At 45.5% G+C, this 25,654-nt stretch overlaps 1 protein-coding gene across 1 annotated transcript; it reads left to right on the forward strand.

Moving 5' to 3' along the window:
* Positions 1–11: 11 nt before the first annotated feature.
* LOC121553870 (E3 ubiquitin-protein ligase Mdm2-like) lies at positions 12–25,072 on the forward strand. The gene is given in 13 exon segments (XM_045221520.1): positions 12–506; positions 1,429–1,519; positions 5,306–5,395; positions 5,504–5,578; positions 12,039–12,172; positions 18,686–18,735; positions 18,919–18,977; positions 21,216–21,282; positions 22,312–22,475; positions 22,970–23,119; positions 23,316–23,387; positions 23,769–23,915; positions 23,918–25,072. Coding segments are annotated over 12 exon segments (1,551 nt in total). The 5' UTR covers positions 12–506; positions 1,429–1,462; the 3' UTR covers positions 24,404–25,072.
* The last annotated feature ends 582 nt before the right edge of the window (positions 25,073–25,654 follow it).

Below are 25,654 nucleotides of genomic sequence, written 5' to 3' on the forward strand. Positions count from 1 at the left end.
ATTGACAGCTGTGTGAATGGAGGTTAGGTAGGGACTACCACTCTCTCATTGTGGCCATAGAGAAATGTCATGGTGCTGCTCACTATTTACGTCAAAGGTTGCTGAAGTCAAAAGTAATGCATATGTCAAATAATTTTCTAATTAGTCTACAGAGATTGTTTCATGGGGAAAAAAAGGACTAAATCACATTATTTTTGAACATTTTGATTGCTGCTCTGACAGCCCTGAGAAACAGGAGTACATACACCTCGCCCTTTACAAGTTAGCCAACATGATGTCATACAGGGCTGGAATAAGAGTTGGGTCGTATTCGTTAGGGCACACTGTAGCAAAACTTTTTGCATCGAAAAAAACAAAAAACAAGCGTTTCTTATTGGACAAGTTCAGGTATTCCCTCCCTGTTTCAGTCCGTTTTCTAATGTTTTTGGCGTCTAGTGAATACGAACCTGCGATGGGAGTTGGTGTGGACGAGAACATCTAGGCGGGGACTGTGCTACAAGGTACAGGTAAGTTCCCTGGTCTCAGGAGAGTGGCCTCAGTGTTCTGCTTGTCCGCTCAGCCTCTCTAGGTTCACAGGCCCGCCGTTGTGCCTCTCAGTGCAGTGTGTACACACCCAACCACCAGAGGCCAACAAAAACACATGAGCCAAATAACAAGGGCAGGTCTGTGGTGGCAACAGAACTTCAGTCCCAGGGGCTTTCTCCCAAATGCCACTCTACACCCTATAGAGTGCACTAGCTTTGACCAGAGCCCCGTGGGAAGTAGTCCACTAGATAAAGGGAATAGGATGTCATTTGGTTTTCACTGGCTATTTTTTAACTCTTCGACATTACCCGATCCTGCTCATTTGCAAAGTCAATGAAGTCGGTGAGAGGCTTGCCGAGAGACTGATGAGACTACAGATTTAGTATTATAGGATTATTTCCAGTCCGCCGGAGACGCATCAAACCCAGACAAATAAATAGTGTAAGTGAATCTAATCACAATGTCAATTACTTTTATCAAATTACTTTACAAATTCTATAATCATCCCATTCGTTGAAACAAGTGGATAACTTGACTTAATCGTAAACGTTAATGACTTAAGGCTTTAAGACATTTAAGGCTAAATCCAAACGTGTGTTAATGGCCTTTGTCATTCTAATTGTACTAATTAGAAGTTTATAAAGGATTAATAACACTTATTGGAGGTTATAGGGCTTAATTTACATTTTAGCAGACGCTCTTATCCAGAGCGACTTACAGTTAGTGAGTGCATTTTTTTTTTTTCATATTGGCCCCCCGTGGGAATCGAACCCACAACCCTGGCGTAGCAAGCGCCATGCTCTACTAACTGAGCTACAGGGGACCTAACATGCCCTAACATGTTGAGGCTGTGAAAGAACATGTTCTAAAATAACATCTGACTCATTATTTTACCCCTTCTAGGAAGGAGGGAGAGAGGGGGAGCAGACTGGGAAATATGCCAACAATACCAGAGAAGACCAAACACTTTCTGCTGGTTCAACGACAAATAGAGGTTTTTATGTATTTTGATGCACACACAGTTATCAACAAAACAGACCATTTATAATGAATCTTCCACTTTCCATTTTGTCCATCAATAAACACATTTATGAATTATTTAAGTAATCCAAATCAAGGAGCTGGTTGGTACATACTTTGCCATTTCTGACCAGTAGGCCTTTCCTTTTTTCAAGTTGTAGTTTGACTTTCATTAACCAAGAAAAGTTGTGACATTTCTCTTGTCTCAATGACCATTATTTCCAAGTATCTTCTGTTGTAGATTCACCGACACCAGTTTGTTCTCTCTCCTCTAACCAAGTTCACTCAAATTAGGTTGGTCCTCTGTAGCTCAGCTGGTAGAGCACGGCGCTTGTAACGCCAAGGTAGTGGGTTCGATCCCCGGGACCACCCATACACAAAGAATGTATGCACGCATGACTGTAAGTCGCTTTGGATAAAAGCATCTGCTAAATGGCATATTATTATTATTACCAAAGGACTAGCGTCACGGCACTCTGTGATCATGGTAATGATGATGAAGTGTAAACAGCCAGGACATGTCTAAGCATCTGACCAGACCAGGGGCAGAGTAGGACTACTGGTCTAGGATCAGCCCCCCTCCCCAGGCCATGTTATCTTATTCATTGTGATCTAAAAGGTAAAACAGATCCTGGATCAGCCCTCCTACGCTTGATACATGGCCCTAGAGCAGAGCTGGCAGACAGAATAACTGAATGTAATACAAACACACTCTTATCTCTGGCAGACAGAGGCAATGATTTCACAGTCCGCGAGCAGCCATGTGAAGAGTCACAATGTCCCTCTGTCTCAATGGATCAAGTGACGTGTCAAGGGATTGACCCATATTGGAGTAAAGATACAGAAAAACGCTGATATATTCCTCTCTCGGGGGGAATAATGATGATGAATACAATTATAAAGTTACACATACAGAAACCCGTCTATTATATGAATTCGATGTGATTGATTTCTTCTTCACACTGACTGTGATTTGAATGAAGACCAATGCCCTTTCCCCTCTGATGATTGTATCAATGATTAGGCAAAGAATGCATAAATCAACCCAATCAAGTATTGGCTGAGCTCATAGATAGTTCCCATGTTTCTTTCCACTATAAAACTATGAACATTCCCCACACGCAGGTAGTCTTATTTTTTCTTGTAAAAAGTGAAAACAGATGGGTTTAAAAAAAATACGTTTGATTGATTAGTCAACCTGATTCATCTTCAGTAAACGTGCAGTTCTTTGGAGCCGTCACTAGGGCGACAAAATTAACGTTCGTTTGCCTCGCTAACGTTAGAAACAAGTTATTGGATTGTGAAAGTAACGTAAGTGAAGCCAATAATGTGCTCTAAATCTATATAACTATTGCTATGAAAGTTAAATGCAAGCTGTTGTGTAAAAATCGTTTCACTTTGCGTTATGTTAATATTTTGACGTAATTTCTACAACAACTTCATTTTATATAGCTAATGGTTGAATAACATTAGCCACATGCTACAAGGCCTCTCATCCTCGTGTTTTCCTGATGGCTAAAGTGGAAACTACTAGTAAGCAGTTAACGTTGGATAGCTAGCTAGACGTCAACACATAGTAGCGAAGTTGTGGTAACTAGGAGTACAACGGCTAAAGAGTGTGGTCATATTTTTTTCCTGTGGTGTCGTAGTTACCTATCTAACAAAATGCACATGAAGATATAGCAAAAAGCGCTGCCTGGTCAGCAATACCAACTTTACAAGTCAACCTCCGGACTAGTTGCTCGTTCAACAGTTTTTATTTTGGCGGTGCAGCGTAACGTTAGTGGTTAGCTAGCTAACAAAGTTATTGTAAATACCACACATTGAATCTAGCTAGCTGGCTATTTTAAATACATTTGGCTGTAACGTTGATGTTAATAAGCTATCAGCTATATTAACATGTCAATATTGCACACTGGTCTACTCTCCTGGCGTCCAGAGCCCCACAACCTGGTCGTGGGTCTTTCCAAAGTGTTTGACAGACTGATAGGAAGCTATCCCATTTGGTTAGGTCGCAATAAAAGGATGAGGATTGAAGTGTAGGTAACGTTCGCAGGTCAGTTTCTTTCATGCAATGAAATCAAATTGATGGATATCTGCAGCAGAAAAACTAAACACGTCATGGCCAAATGTTAGATCGGATAACAATTGTTATCAATCAGTAAAAAGACTTGACGCTATGAGTCCAGATGTCAAACCCCTCTTAATGTTAGTGACAAATCGTTACTTTGACTTTAATCCCGTACTTTGTAATTGCATATCCACGGTGGTAATATCCAGTGACAACCAGCTTTCATGCCCAATATTTCACCTGTCAACTTGTATGGCTCTTTCTTATGGAGGACTAAAAGTGCCACAATTAAATAAATAAATACACCATTAAATAATTACTTAAATGTGTCATTAATTAATTAAAATTAGAATTAAATACATAAATGTGTAATTAAATGTATCATTAATTAATTCAAATACCGATTCATTTTATGTAAAATACATATATAATTATTTCACTATTTACATTTACATTTCATGATCCTGCATTGCAGTGATTCATGAATTACTTAAAACTGTCAAACTGACCCATCAAAGTCAGTGGGCGGGGCTAACGCGAATCTAGTCTGATCCATTGCTTTGGTCTGAAGTAGAGTAGGCCAACCTGGATAGAGACAATGGAGGATCTCCGTGAACTTTCCAGGGAGTTGGTTAGAGACATTTTAAACTTAGCAGAGGATGTAGAAGCAGGACCTGCTGACCCAGAGCATGTAGCTAGTAAAGCAGAGGAACTTATTGAAGGTGAATAGCGCCACCCAGTGTATTGGAATGTGTTCAGTAGCTCTGCATCAATCCATTATCCGGAATTGATTTGTCTTGGCTTGATGCAGAGGGTAACCAATCAGGCGTTAGGTTCCGCCTACCAACTTTTGATGGGTCAGTTTGACAGTTTTAAGTAATTCATGAATCACTGCAATGCAGGATCATGAAATGTAAATGTAAATAGTGAAATAATTATATATGTATTTTACATAAAATGAATCGGTATTTGAATTAATTAATGATACATTTAATTACACATTTATGTATTTAATTCTAATTTTAATTAATTAATGACACATTTAAGTAATTATTTAATGGTGTATTTATTTATTTAATTGTGGCACTTTTAGTCCTCCATACTTTCTTTGTTTGGAAAAGCAATAGCTAAGGGAGTCAGTCGAGACACACTTCCTCCAAACCTGCCCACGTCAGTCAAACAGCTGATCATTACATAATGCGGAGCTGTAGTAAACTGGGACATGCCCGGGCATATCCAACTCGGCACTAAGGGTGGGGGAGGGGGGTGCACAGACGCAGGGTGACCGCTAGGTGGGCTGAGTCAAAGCGGTGTGCTCGTCATGCTTCGACATGTCAAGGGAGGGTAGTAATCTAGCTTCAGCCCTACACCGGCGTCAACAGCCGGAGCAATGCTAGCCCTGACATGTCTTTCCGAGCCTATTTAAATCCCGGGGAGACGGGGAAGTGGTTCCTACTGCTAGCATCCGAGCTGAAGCACTTTATGTACAGAATATGAAGGGTGTATTATAGAGGTGTGTGTGTGTATATAAGGGACGTCTACTCTTTAGTACTTCTATTTATTTAGATAGGTAAGCTTGTTTCTGTTTTCCAAAGCTTGTCTTGACGTGTATGTAATTGTATACTTTTATAAGGCATTGCATGTTAACTTTGACATTTTAAATGTTTTTTTTGCTCTACTCTTCAACAGGTGAAAGACAGAATGGCAGAGAATTGTGAGAGAATGTCAGAATGGCATAGAACTGGTTCCCAAATAAATACGTTGGACAATGAGAAACTTGTAAGTATTAACTTAAATCTCTCTCTATCACACAGTTTACATCATATTTGTTTACAATTACATTGAATCTAAAATAACGTTTTTGTTTTATGTGCTATTTTTTCTCAGGTACGACCAAAAGAGAAACTGCACATCTTATTACAGCAGGCAGGTGCAGACAAAGACGTTTTCACCATGAAAGAGGTATGAAGTGACTTGACAGCTGGCTGTCTTGTTGCCTGTATCCTGCTGATATAGAAACCACAAGTCTTTGGCTCAACTTTAGTTAATCAAGTTATTGTTGTGTGAAGCAGACAGATGAAAACCTTTAAGACCCTCAATGGACATTATATCCCAGACTTTTCAGTTTCCATAATATTTTCTAGTCTCATATTTTTAATTACGTTTTTACATTTAAATATTTGATGTTTTGAATTTCCAATTGCAGTATATCTTAGTTTACTCCTAGAATAGTGGATATTAGTTCATTTCTAAGGAAGGAAAAGTTACTCTTCATGTGTTGTTAGCAGCCAAACTACTGGTATATAAGTTGTGTAGGTGTTGGCTCTGGATTCTTCTCCACATAGTTAGATTTACACTAGTTTCACTATTGGTTGTCGCTTTCATCAACTAAATACTACATACAGTAGATGCTCTCAAAAAATATAAAGGCTTTTGTTTTGGTTCTGTTTTCCTGTTGATGTACTGTTTACCTACTTTAGTTGAATGAACTGATTGTCACTCTGGAGAAGAGCATCTTCTAAACTAGAATACAAATGCACTGTCATTTACTTATTTTAAACATAAATGGCGAGCTATGATTGGCTAGCAGGTCCCCTTGGTTTTGAAGACATGTCACACAGCTTTGGGGAGAATTGTCAGGGGGGTCTATCTGTCTGTGAGGAAGTCTGAGTCATAGAGAGAGAGATTGGTGTTTATCTTAGTTAGAATGTTAGAACATTCAGTCACCTCTTGACTTCCACTCTGACTCACTGGGGTTCAAATGGACCTCTGGAATGTCAAACTAGTCTGGGACTCATTCCTCTCTGTTATCTCAGACTGAGAGGCTGCACTGATGCTTTAGTTTATAGGGTGTTGAGTGCTTTACTGGTCCACATTGATTGCTGGAGAATATGTTTACAGTCTGTGTAATAATCTGCTTTTATGATAAGGAACTGATGCCTTTCATGGCAGTGATCAATCACAATAGCCTCCTGTCAGCTAGAGAAGTATATGGGATGGAGTCATACATTTCTACTCAGTACAGTGATCATGTGTCTTATCAGTTGCCTGTCTAAAATGGGACCCAGAATACTCTTATGCTGTTGGCTGGATCAGTATGGGATGAGGTGTATCGACTAGACTGAGACAGAACTGTCTGGATCAGTATATGGAGGAGGGTATCGACTAGACTGAGACAGAACTGTCTGGATCAGTATATGGAGGGAGGGTATCAACTAGACTGAGACAGAACTGTCTGGATCAGTATATGGAGGGAGGGTATCGACTAGACTGAGACAGAACTGCCTGGATCAGTATATGGAGGAGGGTATCGACTAGACTGAGACAGAACTGCCTGGATCAGTATATGGAGGGAGGGTATCGACTAGACTGGGACAGAACTGTCTGGATCAGTATATGGAGAGTAACGACTAGACTGAGACAGAACTGTCTGGATCAGTATATGGAGGAGGGTATCGACTAGACTGGGACAGAACTGTCTGGATCAGTATATGGAGGGAGGGTATCGACTAGACTGAGACAGAACTGTCTGGATCAGTATATGGAGGGAGGGTATCGACTAGACTGAGACAGAACTGTCTGGATCAGTATGGGATGAGGTGTATCGACTAGACTGAGACAGAACTGTCTGGATCAGTATATGGAGGGAGGGTATCGACTAGACTGGGACAGAACTGTCTGGATCAGTATATGGAGAGAGGGTATCGACTAGACTGAGACAGAACTGTCTGGATCAGTATATGGAGGGAGGGTATCGACTAGACTGAGACAGAACTGCCTGGATCAGTATATGGAGAGAGGGTATCGACTAGACTGGGACAGAACTGTCTGGATCAGTATATGGAGAGAGGGTATCGACTAGACTGAGACAGAACTGTCTGGATCAGTATATGGAGGAGGTGTATCGACTAGACTGGGACAGAACTGTCTGGATCAGTATATGGAGGAGGGTATCGACTAGACTGAGACAGAACTGTCTGGATCAGTATATGGAGGGAGGGTATCGACTAGACTGAGACAGAACTGTCTGGATCAGTATATGGAGAGAGGGTATCGACTAGACTGAGACAGAACTGTCTGGATCAGTATATGGAGGAGGGTATCGACTAGACTGAGACAGAACTGTCTGGATCAGTATATGGAGGGAGGGTATCGACTAGACTGGGACAGAACTGTCTGGATCAGTATATGGAGGAGGGTATCGACTAGACTGAGACAGAACTGTCTGGATCAGTATATGGAGAGAGGGTATCGACTAGACTGAGACAGAACTGTCTGGATCAGTATATGGAGGGAGGGTATCAACTAGACTGGGACAGAACTGTCTGGATCAGTATATGGAGGAGGGTATCGACTAGACTGAGACAGAACTGTCTGGATCAGTATATGGAGGGAGGGTATCAACTAGACTGGGACAGAACTGCCTGGATCAGTATATGGAGGGTATCAACTAGACTGAGACAGAACTGTCTGGATCAGTATATGGAGGGTATCAACTAGACTGAGACAGAACTGTCTGGATCAGTATATGGAGGGAGGGTATCGACTAGACTGGGACAGAACTGTCTGGATCAGTATATGGAGGGAGGGTATCGACTAGACTGGGACAGAACTGTCTGGATCAGTATATGGAGGGTATCAACTAGACTGAGACAGAACTGCCTGGATCAGTATATGGAGGGTATCAACTAGACTGGGACAGAACTGTCTGGATCAGTATATGGAGGGAGGGGTATCGACTAGACTGAGACAGAACTGTCTGGATCAGTATATGGAGGAGGGTATCGACTAGACTGAGACAGAACTGTCTGGATCAGTATATGGAGGGAGGGTATCGACTAGACTGAGACAGAACTGTCTGGATCAGTATATGGAGGGAGGGTATCGACTAGACTGAGACAGAACTGCCTGGATCAGTATATGGAGGGAGGGTATCGACTAGACTGAGACAGAACTGTCTGGATCAGTATGGGATGAGGTGTATCGACTAGACTGAGACAGAACTGTCTGGATCAGTATATGGAGGGAGGGTATCGACTAGACTGAGACAGAACTGTCTGGATCAGTATATGGAGAGAGGGTATCGACTAGACTGAGACAGAACTGCCTGGATCAGTATATGGAGAGAGGGTATCGACTAGACTGAGACAGAACTGTCTGGATCAGTATATGGAGGAGGGTATCGACTAGACTGGGACAGAACTGTCTGGATCAGTATATGGAGAGTAACGACTAGACTGAGACAGAACTGCCTGGATCAGTATATGGAGGGAGGGTATCGACTAGACTGAGACAGAACTGCCTGGATCAGTATATGGAGAGAGGGTATCGACTAGACTGAGACAGAACTGTCTGGATCAGTATATGGAGGGAGGGTATCGACTAGACTGAGACAGAACTGTCTGGATCAGTATATGGAGGGAGGGTATCGACTAGACTGGGACAGAACTGTCTGGATCAGTATATGGAGAGGGTATCGACTAGACTGAGACAGAACTGTCTGGATCAGTATATGGAGGGAGGGTATCAACTAGACTGAGACAGAACTGTCTGGATCAGTATATGGAGAGAGGGTATCGACTAGACTGGGACAGAACTGCCTGGATCAGTATATGGAGAGAGGGTATCGACTAGACTGAGACAGAACTGTCTGGATCAGTATATGGAGAGAGGGTATCGACTAGACTGAGACAGAACTGTCTGGATCAGTATATGGAGAGTATCGACTAGACTGAGACAGAACTGTCTGGATCAGTATATGGAGGGAGGGTATCGACTAGACTGAGACAGAACTGCCTGGATCAGTATATGGAGGGTATCGACTAGACTGGGACAGAACTGCCTGGATCAGTATATGGAGGGAGGGTATCGACTAGACTGGGACAGAACTGTCTGGATCAGTATATGGAGGGAGGGTATCGACTAGACTGGGACAGAACTGCCTGGATCAGTATATGGAGGGAGGGTATCAACTAGACTGAGACAGAACTGTCTGGATCAGTATATGGAGGGAGGGTATCGACTAGACTGGGACAGAACTGTCTGGATCAGTATATGGAGGGAGGGTATCGACTAGACTGAGACAGAACTGTCTGGATCAGTATATGGAGGGAGGGTATCGACTAGACTGGGACAGAACTGTCTGGATCAGTATATGGAGGGAGGGTATCGACTAGACTGGGACAGAACTGTCTGGATCAGTATATGGAGAGTAACGACTAGACTGGGACAGAACTGTCTGGATCAGTATATGGAGGGAGGGTATCAACTAGACTGAGACAGAACTGTCTGGATCAGTATATGGAGGGAGGGTATCGACTAGACTGAGACAGAACTGTCTGGATCAGTATATGGAGAGAGGGTATCGACTAGACTGAGACAGAACTGTCTGGATCAGTATATGGAGGGAGGGTATCGACTAGACTGAGACAGAACTGTCTGGATCAGTATATGGAGAGTAACGACTAGACTGGGACAGAACTGTCTGGATCAGTATATGGAGGGAGGGTATCGACTAGACTGAGACAGAACTGTCTGGATCAGTATATGGAGGGAGGAATCGACTAGACTGAGACAGAACTGTCTGGATCAGTATATGGAGGGAGGGTATCGACTAGACTGAGACAGAACTGTCTGGATCAGTATATGGAGGGAGGGTATCGACTAGACTGAGACAGAACTGTCTGGATCAGTATATGGAGGGAGGGTATCGACTAGACTGGGACAGAACTGTCTGGATCAGTATATGGAGGGAGGGTATCGACTAGACTGGGACAGAACTGTCTGGATCAGTATATGGAGGGAGGGTATCGACTAGACTGGGACAGAACTGTCTGGATCAGTATATGGAGAGAGGGTATCGACTAGACTGAGACAGAACTGTCTGGATCAGTATATGGAGGGAGGGTATCAACTAGACTGAGGCAGAACTATTGATGGTGCGGTCTTATCCTGAGACATTCCCAGACTTCTACTCTTGACCTCTGGCAGCACCCCCTGTTACGCTCTCTCTCCTCTTGACCCCTGCCTGTGCCCTGTTACTCTCTCTCCTCTTGAACCCTGCCTGTACCCTGTTACTCTCTCTCCTCTTGACCCCTGCCTGTACCCTGTTACTCTCTCTCCTCTTGAACCCTGCCTGTACCCTGTTACTCTCTCTCCTCTTGAACCCTGCCTGTACCCTGTTACTCTCTCTCCTCTTGACCCCTGCCTGTACCCTGTTACTCTCTCTCCTCTTGACCCCTGCCTGTACCCTGTTACTCTCTCTCCTCTTGACCCCTGCCTGTACCCTGTTACTCTCTCTCCTCTTGACCCCTGCCTGTACCCCCTGTTTCTCTCTCTCTCTCCTCTTGACCCCTGCCTGTACCCCCTGTTTCTCTCTCTCTCCTCTTGAACCCTGCCTGTACCCTGTTACTCTCTCTCCTCTTGACCCCTGCCTGTACCCTGTTACTCTCTCTCCTCTTGACCCCTGCCTGTACCCTGTTACTCTCTCTCCTCTTGAACCCTGCCTGTACCCCCTGTTACTCTCTCTCCTCTTGAACCCTGCCTGTACCCTGTTACTCTCTCTCCTCTTGAACCCTGCCTGTACCCTGTTACTCTCTCTCCTCTTGACCCCTGCCTGTACCCTGTTACTCTCTCTCCTCTTGACCCCTGCCTGTACCCCCTGTTTCTCTCTCTCTCTCCTCTTGACCCCTGCCTGTACCCTGTTTCTCTCTCTCCTCTTGACCCCTGCCTGTACCCTGTTTCTCTCTCCTCTTGACCCCTGCCTGTACCCTGTTTCTCTCTCTCCTCTTGAACCCTGCCTGTACCCCTGTTTCTCTCTCTCCTCTTGACCCCTGCCTGTACCCTGTTTCTCTCTCTCCTCTTGACCCCTGCCTGTACCCTGTTACTCTCTCCTCTTGACCCCTGCCTGTACCCTGTTACTCTCTCTCCTCTTGACCCCTGCCTGTACCCCCTGTTTCTCTCTCTCTCTCCTCTTGACCCCTGCCTGTACCCTGTTTCTCTCTCTCCTCTTGACCCCTGCCTGTACCCTGTTTCTCTCTCTCCTCTTGACCCCTGCCTGTACCCTGTTTCTCTCTCTCCTCTTGAACCCTGCCTGTACCCTGTTTCTCTCTCTCCTCTTGACCCCTGCCTGTACCCTGTTACTCTCTCTCCTCTTGACCCCTGCCTGTACCCTGTTACTCTCTCTCCTCTTGACCCCTGCCTGTACCCTGTTACTCTCTCTCCTCTTGACCCCTGCCTGTACCCTGTTTCTCTCTCTCTCCTCTTGAACCCTGCCTGTACCCTGTTACTCTCTCTCCTCTTGACCCCTTCCTGTACCCCCTGTTACTCTCTCTCCTCTTGACCCCTGCCTGTACCCTGTTTCTCTCTCCTCTTGTGTTATGCTGTGGTGTTGACCTCTGACCCCTGTGCTGTCTATTGTCAGGTGATATTCTACCTGGGGCAGTACATCATGAAGAAGCAGCTTTATGACATGAAGCAGCAACACCTAGTGCACTGTGCTGACGACCCACTGGGGGCTGTACTGGGAGTGGACAGCTTCTCTGTTAAAGAGCCACGGTGAGGGGACACGCTGCAGGGAGTGGACAGCTTCTCCATCAAAGAGCCACACACAGACACTCTCACAATAACACACACACAGACACTCTCACAATAACACACACACAGACACTCTCACAATAACACACACACACAGACACTCTCACAATAACACACACACACAGACACTCTCACAATAACACACACACAGACACTCTCACAATAACACACACACAGACACTCTCACAATAACACACACACACAGACACTCTCACAATAACACACACAGACACACTCACAATAACACACACACAGACACTCTCACAATAACACACACACACAGACACTCACAACAACACACACACAGACACTCTCACAATAACACACACACAGACACACACACACTCACACACACACAGACACTCTCACAATAACACACACACACAGACACACTCACAATAACACACACACAGACACTCTCACAATAACACACACACACAGACACTCTCACAATAACACACAGACACACTCACAATAACACACACACAGACACTCTCACAATAACACACACACAGACACTCTCACAATAACACACACACAGACACTCTCACAATAACACACACACAGACACTCTCACAATAACACACACACAGACACTCTCACAATAACACACACACACAGACACTCTCACAATAACACACACACAGACACTCTCACAATAACACACACACACAGACACTCTCACAATAACACACACACACAGACACTCTCACAATAACACACACACAGACACTCTCACAATAACACACACACAGACACTCTCACAATAACACACACACAGACACTCTCACAATAACACACACACAGACACTCTCACAATAACACACACACACAGACACTCACAATAACACACACACAGACACTCTCACAATAACACACACACAGACACTCTCACAATAACACACACACAGACACTCTCACAATAACACACACACAGACACTCTCACAATAACACACACACAGACACTCTCACAATAACACACACACAGACACTCTCACAATAACACACACACAGACACTCTCACAATAAACACACACAGACACTCTCACAATAACACACACACAGACACTCTCACAATAACACACACACACACAGACACTCTCACAATAACACACACACAGACACTCTCACAATAACACACACACAGACACTCTCACAATAACACACACACAGACACTCTCACAATAACACACACACAGACACTCTCACAATAACACACACACAGACACTCTCACAATAACACACACACAGACACTCACAATAACACACACACAGACACTCACAATAACACACACACAGACACTCTCACAATAACACACACACAGACACTCTCACAATAACACAGACACACACAGACACTCTCACAATAACACAGACACTCTCACAATAACACACACACACAGACACTCTCACAATAACACACACACAGACACTCTCACAATAACACACACACAGACACTCTCACAATAACACACACACACAGACACTCTCACAATAAACACACACAGACACTCTCACAATAACACACACACACAGACACACTCACAATAACACACACACAGACACTCTCACAATAACACACACACAGACACACTCACAATAACACACACACAGACACTCTCACAATAACACACACACACAGACACTCTCACAATAACACACACACAGACACTCTCACAATAACACACACACAGACACTCTCACAAAAACACACACACACAGACACTCTCAATAACACACACACACAGACACTCTCACAATAACACACACACAGACACTCTCACAATAACACACACACACAGACACTCTCACAATAACACACACACAGACACTCTCACAATAACACACACACACACAGACACTCTCACAATAACACACACACACAGACACTCTCACAATAACACACACACAGACACTCTCACAATAACACACACACAGACACTCTCACAATAACACACACACAGACACTCTCACAATAACACACACACAGACACTCTCACAATAACACACACACACAGACACTCACAATAACACACACACAGACACTCTCACAATAACACACACACAGACACTCTCACAATAACACACACACAGACACTCTCACAATAACACACACACACACAGACACTCTCACAATAACACACACACAGACACTCTCACAATAACACACACACACAGACACTCTCACAATAACACACACACAGACACTCTCACAATAACACACACACAGACACTCTCACAATAACACACACACACAGACACTCTCACAATAACACACACACAGACACTCTCACAATAACACACACACACAGACACTCTCACAATAACACACACACACACAGACACTCTCACAATAACACACACACAGACACACTCACAATAACACACACACAGACACTCTCACAATAAACACACACACAGACACTCTCACAATAACACACACACAGACACTCTCTACAATAACACACACACACAGACACTCTCACAATAACACACACACACAGACACTCTCACAATAACACACACACAGACACTCTCACAATAACACACACACACAGACACTCTCACAATAACACACACACACACAGACACTCTCACAATAACACACACACAGACACACTCACAATAACACACACACAGACACTCTCACAATAACACACACAGCTTGGGGCGGACGATAAACCCCCACCCTGTTTACCCCCACCCCAACACACACACCCTGTTTACCCCCACCCCAACACACACACACCCTGTTTACCCCCACCCCAACACACACACCCTGTTTACCCCCACCCCAACACACACACCCTGTTTACCCCCACCCCAACACACACACACCCTGTTTACCCCCACCCCAACACACACACCCTGTTTACCCCCACCCCAACACACACACCCTGTTTACCCCCACCCCAACACACACACACCCTGTTTACCCCCACCCCAACACACACACACCCTGTTTACCCCCACCCCAACACACACACACCCTGTTTACCCCCACCCCAACACACACACACCCTGTTTACCCCCCACCCCAACACACACACCCCCTGTTTACCCCCACCCCAACACACACACCCTGTTTACCCCCACCCCAACACACACACACCCTGTTTACCCCCACCCCAACACACACACCTCTGTTTACCCCCCACCCCAACACACACACCCTGTTTACCCCCACCCCAACACACACACACCCTGTTTACCCCCACCCCCAACACACACACACCCTGTTTACCCCCACCCCAACACACACACACCCTGTTTACCCCCACCCCAACACACACACCCTGTTTACCCCCACCCCAACACACACACACCCTGTTTACCCCCACCCCAACACACACACCCTGTTTACCCCCACCCCACAACACACACACCCTGTTTACCCCCACCCCAACACACACACCCTGTTTACCCCCACCCCAAACACACACCCTGTTTACCCCCATTCCAACACACACACCCTGTTTACCCCCACCCCAACACACACACACCCTGTTTACCCCCCACCCCAACACACACACACCCTGTTTACCCCCACCCAACACACACACACCCTGTTTACCCCCACCCCCAACACACACACCCTGTTTACCCCCACCCCAACACACACACACCCTGTTTACCCCCACCCCAACACACACACCCTGTTTACCCCCCACCCCAACACACACACCCTGTTTACCCCCACCCCAACACACACACCCTGTTTACCCCCACCCCAACACACACACACCCTGTTTACCCCCACCCCAACACACACACCCTGTTTACCCCCACCCCAACACACACACCCTGTTTACCCCCACCCCAACACACACACCCTGTTTACCCCACCCCAACACACACACCCTGTTTACCCACACCCCAACACACACACACCCTGTTTACCCACACCCCAACACACACACACCCTGTTTACCCACACCCCAACACACACACACCCTGTTTACCCACACCCCAACACACACACACCCTGTTTACCCACACCCCAACACACACACACCCTGTTTACCCACACCCCAACACACACACACCCTGTTTACCCCCACCCCAACACACACACACCCTGTTTACCCCCACACCCCAACACACACACACCCTGTTTACCCCCCCCCAACACACACACACCCTGTTTACCCCCCACCCCAACACACACACACCCTGTTTACCCCCACCCCAACACACACACACCCTGTTTACCCACACCCTGTTTACCCCCCACCCCCAACACACACACCCTGTTTACCCACACCCTGTTTACCCCCACCCCAACACACACACCCTGTTTACCCACACCCTGTTTACCCCCACCCCAACACACACACACCCTGTTTACCCACACCCTGTTTACCCCCCACCCCAACACACACACCCCCTGTTTACCCACACCCTGTTTACCCCCACCCCAACACACACATAATCTAAGACAGGCTCTCTGTAAATCGCTCTGGATAAGAGTGTCTGCTAAATGACTAAAATGTAAATGTACACAGCCTCTAATACATCCCCTCTACACAGCCTCTAATACATCCCCTCTACACAGGCTCTACTGCAGCCTCTAATACATCCCCTCTACACAGGCTCTAATACATCCCCTCTACACAGCCTCTAATACATCCCCTCTATACATCCTCTAATACATCCCCCCTACACAGCCTCTAATACATCCCCTCTACACAGCCTCCAATACATCCCCTCTACACAGCCTCTAATACATCCCCTCTACACAGCCTCTAATACATCCCCTCTACACAGCCTCTAATACATCCCCTCTACACAGTCTCTAATACATCCCCTCTACACAGCCTCTAATACATCCCCTCTACACAGCCTCTAATACATCCCCTCTACACAGCCTCTAATACATCCCCTCTACACATCCTCTAATACATCCCCTCTACACAGCCTCTAATACATCCCCTCTACACAGCCTCTAATACATCCCCTCTACACAGCCTCTAATACATCCCCTCTATACATCCTCTAATACATCCCCTCTATACATCCTCTAATACATCCCCCTACACAGCCTCTAATACATCCCCTCTACACAGCCTCTAATACATTCCCCTCTACACAGCCTCTAATACATCCCCTCTACACAGCCTCTAATACATCCCCTCTACACAGCCTCTAATACATCCCCTCTACACAGCCTCTAATACATCCCCTCTACACAGCCTCTAATACATCCCCTCTACACAGCCTCTAATACATCCCCTCTACACAGCCTCTAATACATCCCTCTACACAGCCTCTAATACATCCACTCTACACATCCTCTAATACATCCCCCCTACACAGCCTCTAATACATCCCCCCTACACAGCCTCTAATACATCCCCTCTACACAGCCTCTAATACATCCCCTCTACACAGTCTCTAATACATCCCCTCTACACAGCCTCTAATACATCCCCTCTACACAGCCTCTAATACATCCCCTATACACAGCCTCTAATACATCCCCTCTACACAGTCTCTAATACATCCCCTCTACACAGCCTCTAATACATCCCCTCTACACAGCCTCTAATACATCCCCTCTACACAGCCTCTAATACATCCCCTCTACACAGCCTCTAATACATCCCCTCTACACAGCCTCTAATACATCCCCTCTACACAGCCTCTAATACATCCCCTCTACACATCCTCTAATACATCCCATCTACACATCCTCTAATACATCCCCTCTACACAGCCTCTAATACATCCCCTCTACACAGTCTCTAATACATCCCCTCTACACAGCCTCTAATACATCCCCTCTACACATCCTCTAATACATCCCCTCTACACAGCCTCTAATACATCCCTCTACACAGTCTCTAATACATCCCCCTCTACACAGCCTCTAATACATCTCCTCTACACAGCCTCTAATACATCCCCTCTACACAGCCTCTAATACATCCCCTCTACACAGCCTCTAATACATCCCCTCTACACAGCCTCTAATACATCCCCCCTACACAGCCTCTAATACATCCCCTCTACACAGCCTCTAATACCATCCCCTCTACACAGCCTCTAATACATCCCCTCTACACAGCCTCTAATACATCCCCTCTACACAGCCTCTAATACATCCCCTCTACAAAGCCTCTAATACATCCCCTCTACACAGACTCTAATACATCCCCTCTACACAGTCTCTAATGCATCCCCTCTACACAGCCTCTAATACATCCCCTCTATACATCCTCTAATACATCCCCTCTATACATCCTCTAATACATCCCCTCTACACAGCCTCTAATACAGACTCTGGCCCTCTAATACAGCCACTTAATATGCTGTCACCTGTTGCATGTGTTGGCTCAGATGTATACTGATGTTTCAAAAAGAAGTTACTGAAGTTGATGAGCAGGCTTCTTTTTGCTAAACAAATTTGAGATGGCTGAAACGGAAACTGTTTCAGTATGCTAATGTTAGCCTTGTGTGTTTTGCTCTTTCAGAGTCCTCTTCGCTATGATCACACAAAATCTCCTAGCAGTGCAAAATCAAGGTACTTTTAGCTTTCCCCTTTTCAGTTATTGTCCTGTAGTTACTAGTTAATATACATCACTTTTTGAAAAAGCCATTTGTTACGCTAGGCAGGTCAATGCTGTGTTATGTATTGGGGTTGATAAGACACTGAAGAAGTAGTCTATTCAGATTTTTTAAATGTGGATGTTTCTTTTTCCTTAAGAATCCCAGTCTCTGTTCACGGAACCCAGGAGCCAGAGTGAACCGGATAGAGGGCCCAAGGTAAGAAGACAACATAGAAAGAGGATCTATTCATTTTATTTCTATGGTAGACACACTAAACTAAATGAAGGGAACCCTCTAACCAATTGTACTATTATGTGTGTTTTCCCGCGTTATTTGTAATTTATTCACTTTAACTCTACCCACATGTACATATTACCTCAACTACCTCGACTAGCCGGTGCCCCCGCACATTCACTCTGCACCGGTACCCCCTGTATATATAGCCTCCCTACTGTTATTTTATTTTACTTCTGCTCTTTTTGTCTCTCAACACTTTTTTGTTGTTGTTTTATTTGACTTGTTTTATAAAAAATAAAAAAAATGCACTGTTGGTTAAGGGCTTGTAAGTAAGCATTTCACTGTAATGTCTACACCTGTTGTATTCGGCGCATGTGGCCAATAAAATGTGATTTGATTTGAAAATCCATGTGTTTGGTTGGTTGAAACGCTCCAGTGGGGGCGTTGCCATAACGGGGTACTGGATAGCTGCTATTTTACAGGCTCCGACCCAACTTTGCCGTTTAGTGATTTTTTTTTTGTCGTAATTTTTTTTTCTCCATGAATTGTTTCCGCTGTAATTTCTTACAACCGACAAGAACTTTTGAACATCAGATCTGTAGTTACTTACCTTTAAATTTTTTGACTTCGACTCATCTGCCCTGTTTGAGACCCCTTCCCTAGACCCACTCCAATTTGCATACCGCCCCAACCAATGTTCCCTTAATTTTTTTCCAGCACTGAGCAAATTTCAGGTCTGCTGAGTACCAACTCAATATCTTGTCTATTTACGACGTTAATGTACGCCAATTTGGCACTTTCATCTACAAATACTAACACCTCCCAGACAGTTTACCTAACCCCTTCAATGGATTCTTCCAGGTTAATTCTGAAATCCATCTATATAACACAAGACACTGCGACAACCTTCACCCTGCCAGGCAGTGTTGCTGCACGAGGTGGGATATAGGATTAGTATATATTTTTTGTTGTGCCATTAGCAGCTATGAAACAAAACAGCAGAAAACTTAAGCTACTGCAGAATATTTCTAATCCCCGACTCGCACATGTGCTCATACTTGGCTTTTGACTATTTTTTATTAGTGAATGTAATGCTCTTCACTGTAGAGCCCTGCAAATTCTGACCCACCGACACCTAAATCTACCCACATTTGGTGGGTGGTAGGAGTTAATTGTATGCCCTACCCCTATACATATCTACCTCCATCACTCCAGTATCCCTGTCCCCTATACATATTTACATTTTTTTTACATTTTAGTCATTTAGCAGACGCTCTTATCCAGAGCGACTTACAGTTAGCACATACATTATTTTATCGAACCCACAACCCTGGCGTTGCAAACGCCATGCTCTACCAACTGAGCTACATCCCCTGCCGGCCATTCCCCTCCCCTACCCTGGACGACGCTGGGCCAATTGTGCGCCGCCCCATGGGTCTCCCGGTCGCGGCCGGCTACGGCAGAGCCTGGATTTGAACCAGGATCTCTAGTGGCACAGCTAGCACTGCGATGCAGTGCCTTAGACCACTGCGCCACTCGGGAGATCTCCCTCTATCACTCCAGTATCCCTGCACATTGTTAATATGGTAGTGGAGCTGACTGACCCAGTATATAGCTAGCTTACTTTCTCGTGTTTTTGTTCTACCTTGTTTTTCTTAAAAAATTATTACATGGGATATTGATTACGGCATTGGTGGGTTTAGAAGCTTGTAAGAAAGGCATTTCACTGTACTTGTGCACGTGACATTTTAAAACTTGAAATGTGAAACTACTGGCGTTGGGTGCGATGACATGCTAGCTGTTCCCGGAGACTTCGTCATTGAGCCAACGACCTATAAAATGTAGCAGCGGTGGCAAGAATTTAGCAGCGGTGGGCCACCGCTATTAAATGAATATAGGGGAAACACTGCTCCATCACCCTCCATTTTAAAGAGTTCCAAACAGACTGTGTCAAACTAATTGCCTAGCCCTGGGTCTCCACACACACACACACACACACACACACACACACACACACACACACACACTCAACCTCAAGTTGAAACAACTTAGTTTGTTGAAGAGTGATGTTTATGTTCCAAGACGGTCTCCCTCGGAGCTGATGTCGTTTTTAAGTGGTCGCTGTGCCTGAGTGCGTTTTATAGACAGACTCCCACCAGTGTCCTGGTTCACTGGTTCATTTCTCTTAACAGTTCCTCCTGTTTTAATCTGTTACAGGAAACAGACTCGGACTGTCCTTCATCATCATCTACCTCAGAACGCAGGAGGAGGAGGAGTGACCCTGGTGAGTACCTCTCTGTCTCTGTCTGTTGTTGTTGGAATACTCCAGCAGTGTTTCCATAAGCCTACACCTACTAACTACACCAGTCCTGCTCACGTGGATCTGTGCTGTAACTTCCTCCTGGAGAAACAGACTGATGTCATGTCAGACAAGGATGGCTTGTTTCCCCGGTGCTGTCAGACAGGATGGCTTCGATGGTGTCATGTCGAAAGGGCGACAGGATGGCATGGTGTCATGTCAGACAGGATGGCTTCGTGGTGTCATGTCAGACAAGGATGGCTTCGTGGTGTCATGTCAGAAAGGATGGCTTCGTGGTGTCATGTCAGACAGGATGGTTTCATGTGCTACCCTGTCAAGGCTGTTGGGGAAGATGTACACTCCTTTTATATATTTCAGAGTTATGGATTGATCAAAGCATAGAACCACTGTCACTTTCACTGTGTCCGTCCAGACTTGTCCTGCTTGGCAGGGGTGACGTGGCCATCTGTAGCCAGGCAGGCAGACGTGGTGGTGACTGGTATCTCTGTGTGGGAATAGGAGGAACACACTGGTCTGGAGGCTGTGGAGAATGTGTTCAGATGACTTCTCCTCACAATGAGTCTCTTCAGGCCCATAGCATCCACACACAGACACAACAAAGACATGCCTGTTCCCTGTTCCTAACAGACCAGGGGGGAATCCACATCCACAGCAGTCCTAGCCTGATGGATTGAAATGGACCGTTTTAAATATGTTTTTTTATTGCTCTTAGCTACTGGTCGTACCTCAAGCCAATGCCCATGTACGGCTATAAAAAGTATTTGATGTCTTGTGAACATCACATAAGATATTCAGTGTCATCAAGGAAGAAATCGCTTTGTTGAAGACTATATCAGTATGTTTCAATATGTCAACATGAGTGATTGGATGCACAACATTCTTCTCTATTGCCATCAGAGGAGAAATGGCTTATTTGAAGAAATTGTTAACAGTAGTATTTGAAGTGTCAACCCTGCTAACACCACTGCTCACCTCTCCTCTGTTCTATTCCAGCGGGCACATCATCGACACAAGAGGAGGACGGCTGTGAGCCCAGGAAGAGGCATAGGTCAGATAGCTTTTCTCTAACCTTTGATGACAGCATGTCCTGGTGTGTGATAGGAGGCCTGAGACGAGACCGGAGGAGCACTGAGTCTTCAGACTCCCACAGTAACACTGTGAGTAGCCTAGTGTATCTCTGTGAGTAGCCTAGTGTATCTCTGTGAGTAGCCTAGTGTAACTCTGTGAGTAGCCTAGTGTATCTCTGTGTAGCCTACTGCAGTCAAACTATTAACCCTGTCCAAGACTGTAGTTTCATCAATCCTAAATTAAAGGAGGGTGAGATCCTAAACTAGAGAATACCTGCTGGGTTACGAAATTATACAGATGAAGGAATGAGATGATTTAATTCCTACACATAATGGTCAGATGAAATGTTTCACATCTACTGTGTGACGTGGGTTCGTTCAGTACTTTAGCTGTGTGTAAGTCCCATGTTACTGAGCGCTCTCTCTCTCTCTCTCTCTCTCTTTCTCTCTCTCTCTCTCTCTCTCTCTCTTTCTCTCTCTGTCTCTCTCTCTCTGTCTCTCTCTCTCTCTCTGTCTCTCTCTCTCTGTCTCTCTCTCTCTGTCTGTCTCTCTCTCTCTGTCTCTCTCTCTCTCTCTCACAACAGGAAGTAGGTTCATCGGTCAGTGACGTGTGTGACGATGTTCTGAGCCAGGATCTGGACTCTGATAACTTCAGCGTGGAGTTTGAGGTGGAGTCCATTGACTCGGATGCCTACAGCGATCCCGAAGAGGCTTCAGTGTCTGGAGAGGACGAGGTCTCAGCTCACTGTCTTTTCAACTGTGTGTGTGTGTTTCCGTTGCATTCATTTAGCTGTGGTGCTATCACTGGGGGGGGGCATGCTCCCGGACCCCCCGAGGAAACACTGGTGTGTGTGTCATTTCAAACAGCGCCCTCTAGTGTCCTGGGGTCAAAATGCAGCTGTTGACTCACTGTCTGTCGTTCTCTCACAGGTGTATGAAGTCACCATCTTTGAAGCAGAGGAGGAGGACTCGTTCGATGACGACACTGAAATCACGGAAGCAGTATGTTTCATATTACCCATAATAATAATAATAAAATCTCACCAACACAAGGATACCACAGCTACCAATGTTCTGGTTGGCTAGTGTCTGTTGTCTAATCTAGTGGTGTTGTCTAATCTAGCTCTATTGCCTGTTGTTTAATCTAGTTGTATGGCCTGTTGCCTAATCTAGTTGTAATGTCTGTTGTCTAATCTAGCGCTGTTGTTTAATCTAGCGCTGTCGTCTGTCTAATCTAGCGGTGTCGTCTGTCTAATCTAGCGGTGTCGTCTGTCTAATCTAATCTAGCGGTGTCGTCTGTCTAATCTAATCTAGCGGTGTCGTCTGTACTCTCTAATCTAGCGGTGTCGTCGTCTAACAGCGGTGTCGTCTGTTGTGTTTCAGGACTACTGGAAGTGCTCGAAGTGTGAGGAGTTGAACCCTCCCCTCCCCCGTAACTGCAACCGCTGCTGGAAGCTAAGAAAGGATTGGTTTCCCGAGTCTGACAGCAACTCTGCTATCACCACCACCACCACCACCACGGCCCCCAACCTCAAACCTTTGCCCCCAAGCCTTCCCCAGCCCCGACAGAGACAGACGAGACCGAGGCTGAAGGACTGGATGTCCCAGACGGGAAGAGAGCCCGGTCGCCCCTTCCCCTCCTCAAAGACTCCCAGGAATTGGTGTCCGTCTCTGGCCCCGATTCCCAAGACTCGGCCTGCTCCTCCCAGCCCTCCACCTCTTCTTCTTCTTCTTCCGGTGGTGTAGGCTCAGGCTCATCCTCTAGCGCCCCCTTCAGCCAGGAAGTGATGGCACCGGACCTGGAGCGCTTCAACAGCCAGGAGGCTCACCTCCCCGCCAGCTGCCTGGAGCCCTGCGTCATCTGTCAGACCAGGCCCAAGAACGGCTGCATCGTACACGGACGCACCGGACACCTCATGGCCTGTTACACCTGCGCCAAGAAACTGAAGAAGAGGAACAAGCTGTGTCCAGTCTGCAGGGAGCCCATTCAGTCCGTCGTCTTAATCTATCTCAGCTGAAGGACGGCTATCGGCTAGACTGGCTTGCATCCCAAATAGCAGTCTATTCCCTATGTAGTGCACTACTTTCAACCATGGAACCATAGGGCTCCGGTCAAAAGTAGTGCACTATATAGGGAATAGGGTGTCGTTTAGGATGTAACCTATAGCTACACCCCCACTCCCTGATCCCAAAACACCATAACTCTGAATTAATAAAATGTGTATATATGTTTCATTGTTTATTTGGAAGTGGTTTTTATTTATGAACTGTCTGAGTGTCTTGACTCTACCAAGCAAGGTGCCTGTTGTTGATTTGTGATGGATTTATAGTGATAATAATCTCCTGATGTGTTCTATCTAGGGTTTCAAATGGATCAAATTCTCTTAGCAGTGATATATTCACTTTTATTTTATTATTTTGATTTGAATAAAGTATGTCTATCAAATTAACACTTATATATTGGTAACGATGGTAGTTTTTGTTGTTTTATTTTCACCTAGTCTTCCCTCTATCCTGCACAGATGATTTTGATAATGATAGTCTTATAATTGGATCTATAATGATATGGGGTAAATCTATGTGAAAGTCAACGTTCACCGGCAGAAAGAGACTTTGTTGTTGTTTGTTGTTGCCGAGTGTGTAGTAGTTGCTAGGGGACTACTTTTCATTAAATCTCAGCAAACATGCCTCAACCTGTTCTCTTGTCTGTCCCCATCCATATCCATTGCCCCCTGATGACAACTTGCCTCGCCCTATTCCCTTTATAGTGCACTACTATTGACCAGGGCCCATGGGGTGCCATTTGGGCCGCACGCTTAACACTGAAGCGCTGCTACTTTCTCAAGTCTCAACCCAGGCAAGCCAACTGACTGAAGTTAAACATTTAAGGCTGTCGTTATGCCATTGGAGCGCTGACGAGACCTTTGAATTATATTAAAATCAGGTTTTGATTTGTGTGGGCTGACGTGTTTTTGGTTTGCTGTGATTGTAGTTATTTCAACCCTGTTTTGTTTTTAAACCTTACGCCACCTGACAAGCCTCCCATCTAGTACTTACCCCACCTGACAAGCCTCCCATCTAGTACTTACCCCACCTGACAAGCCTCCCATCTAATACTTACCCCACCTGACAAGCATCCCATCTAATACTTACCCCACCTGACAAGCATACCATCTAGTACTTACCCCACCTGACAAGCCTCCCATCTAGTACTTACCCCACCTGACAAGCATCCCATCTAGTACTTACCTCACCTGACAAGCCTCCCA

Source organism: Coregonus clupeaformis, chromosome 7, assembly GCF_020615455.1.
Source record: "Coregonus clupeaformis isolate EN_2021a chromosome 7, ASM2061545v1, whole genome shotgun sequence".
NCBI classification, from domain to species: domain Eukaryota; kingdom Metazoa; phylum Chordata; class Actinopteri; order Salmoniformes; family Salmonidae; genus Coregonus; species Coregonus clupeaformis.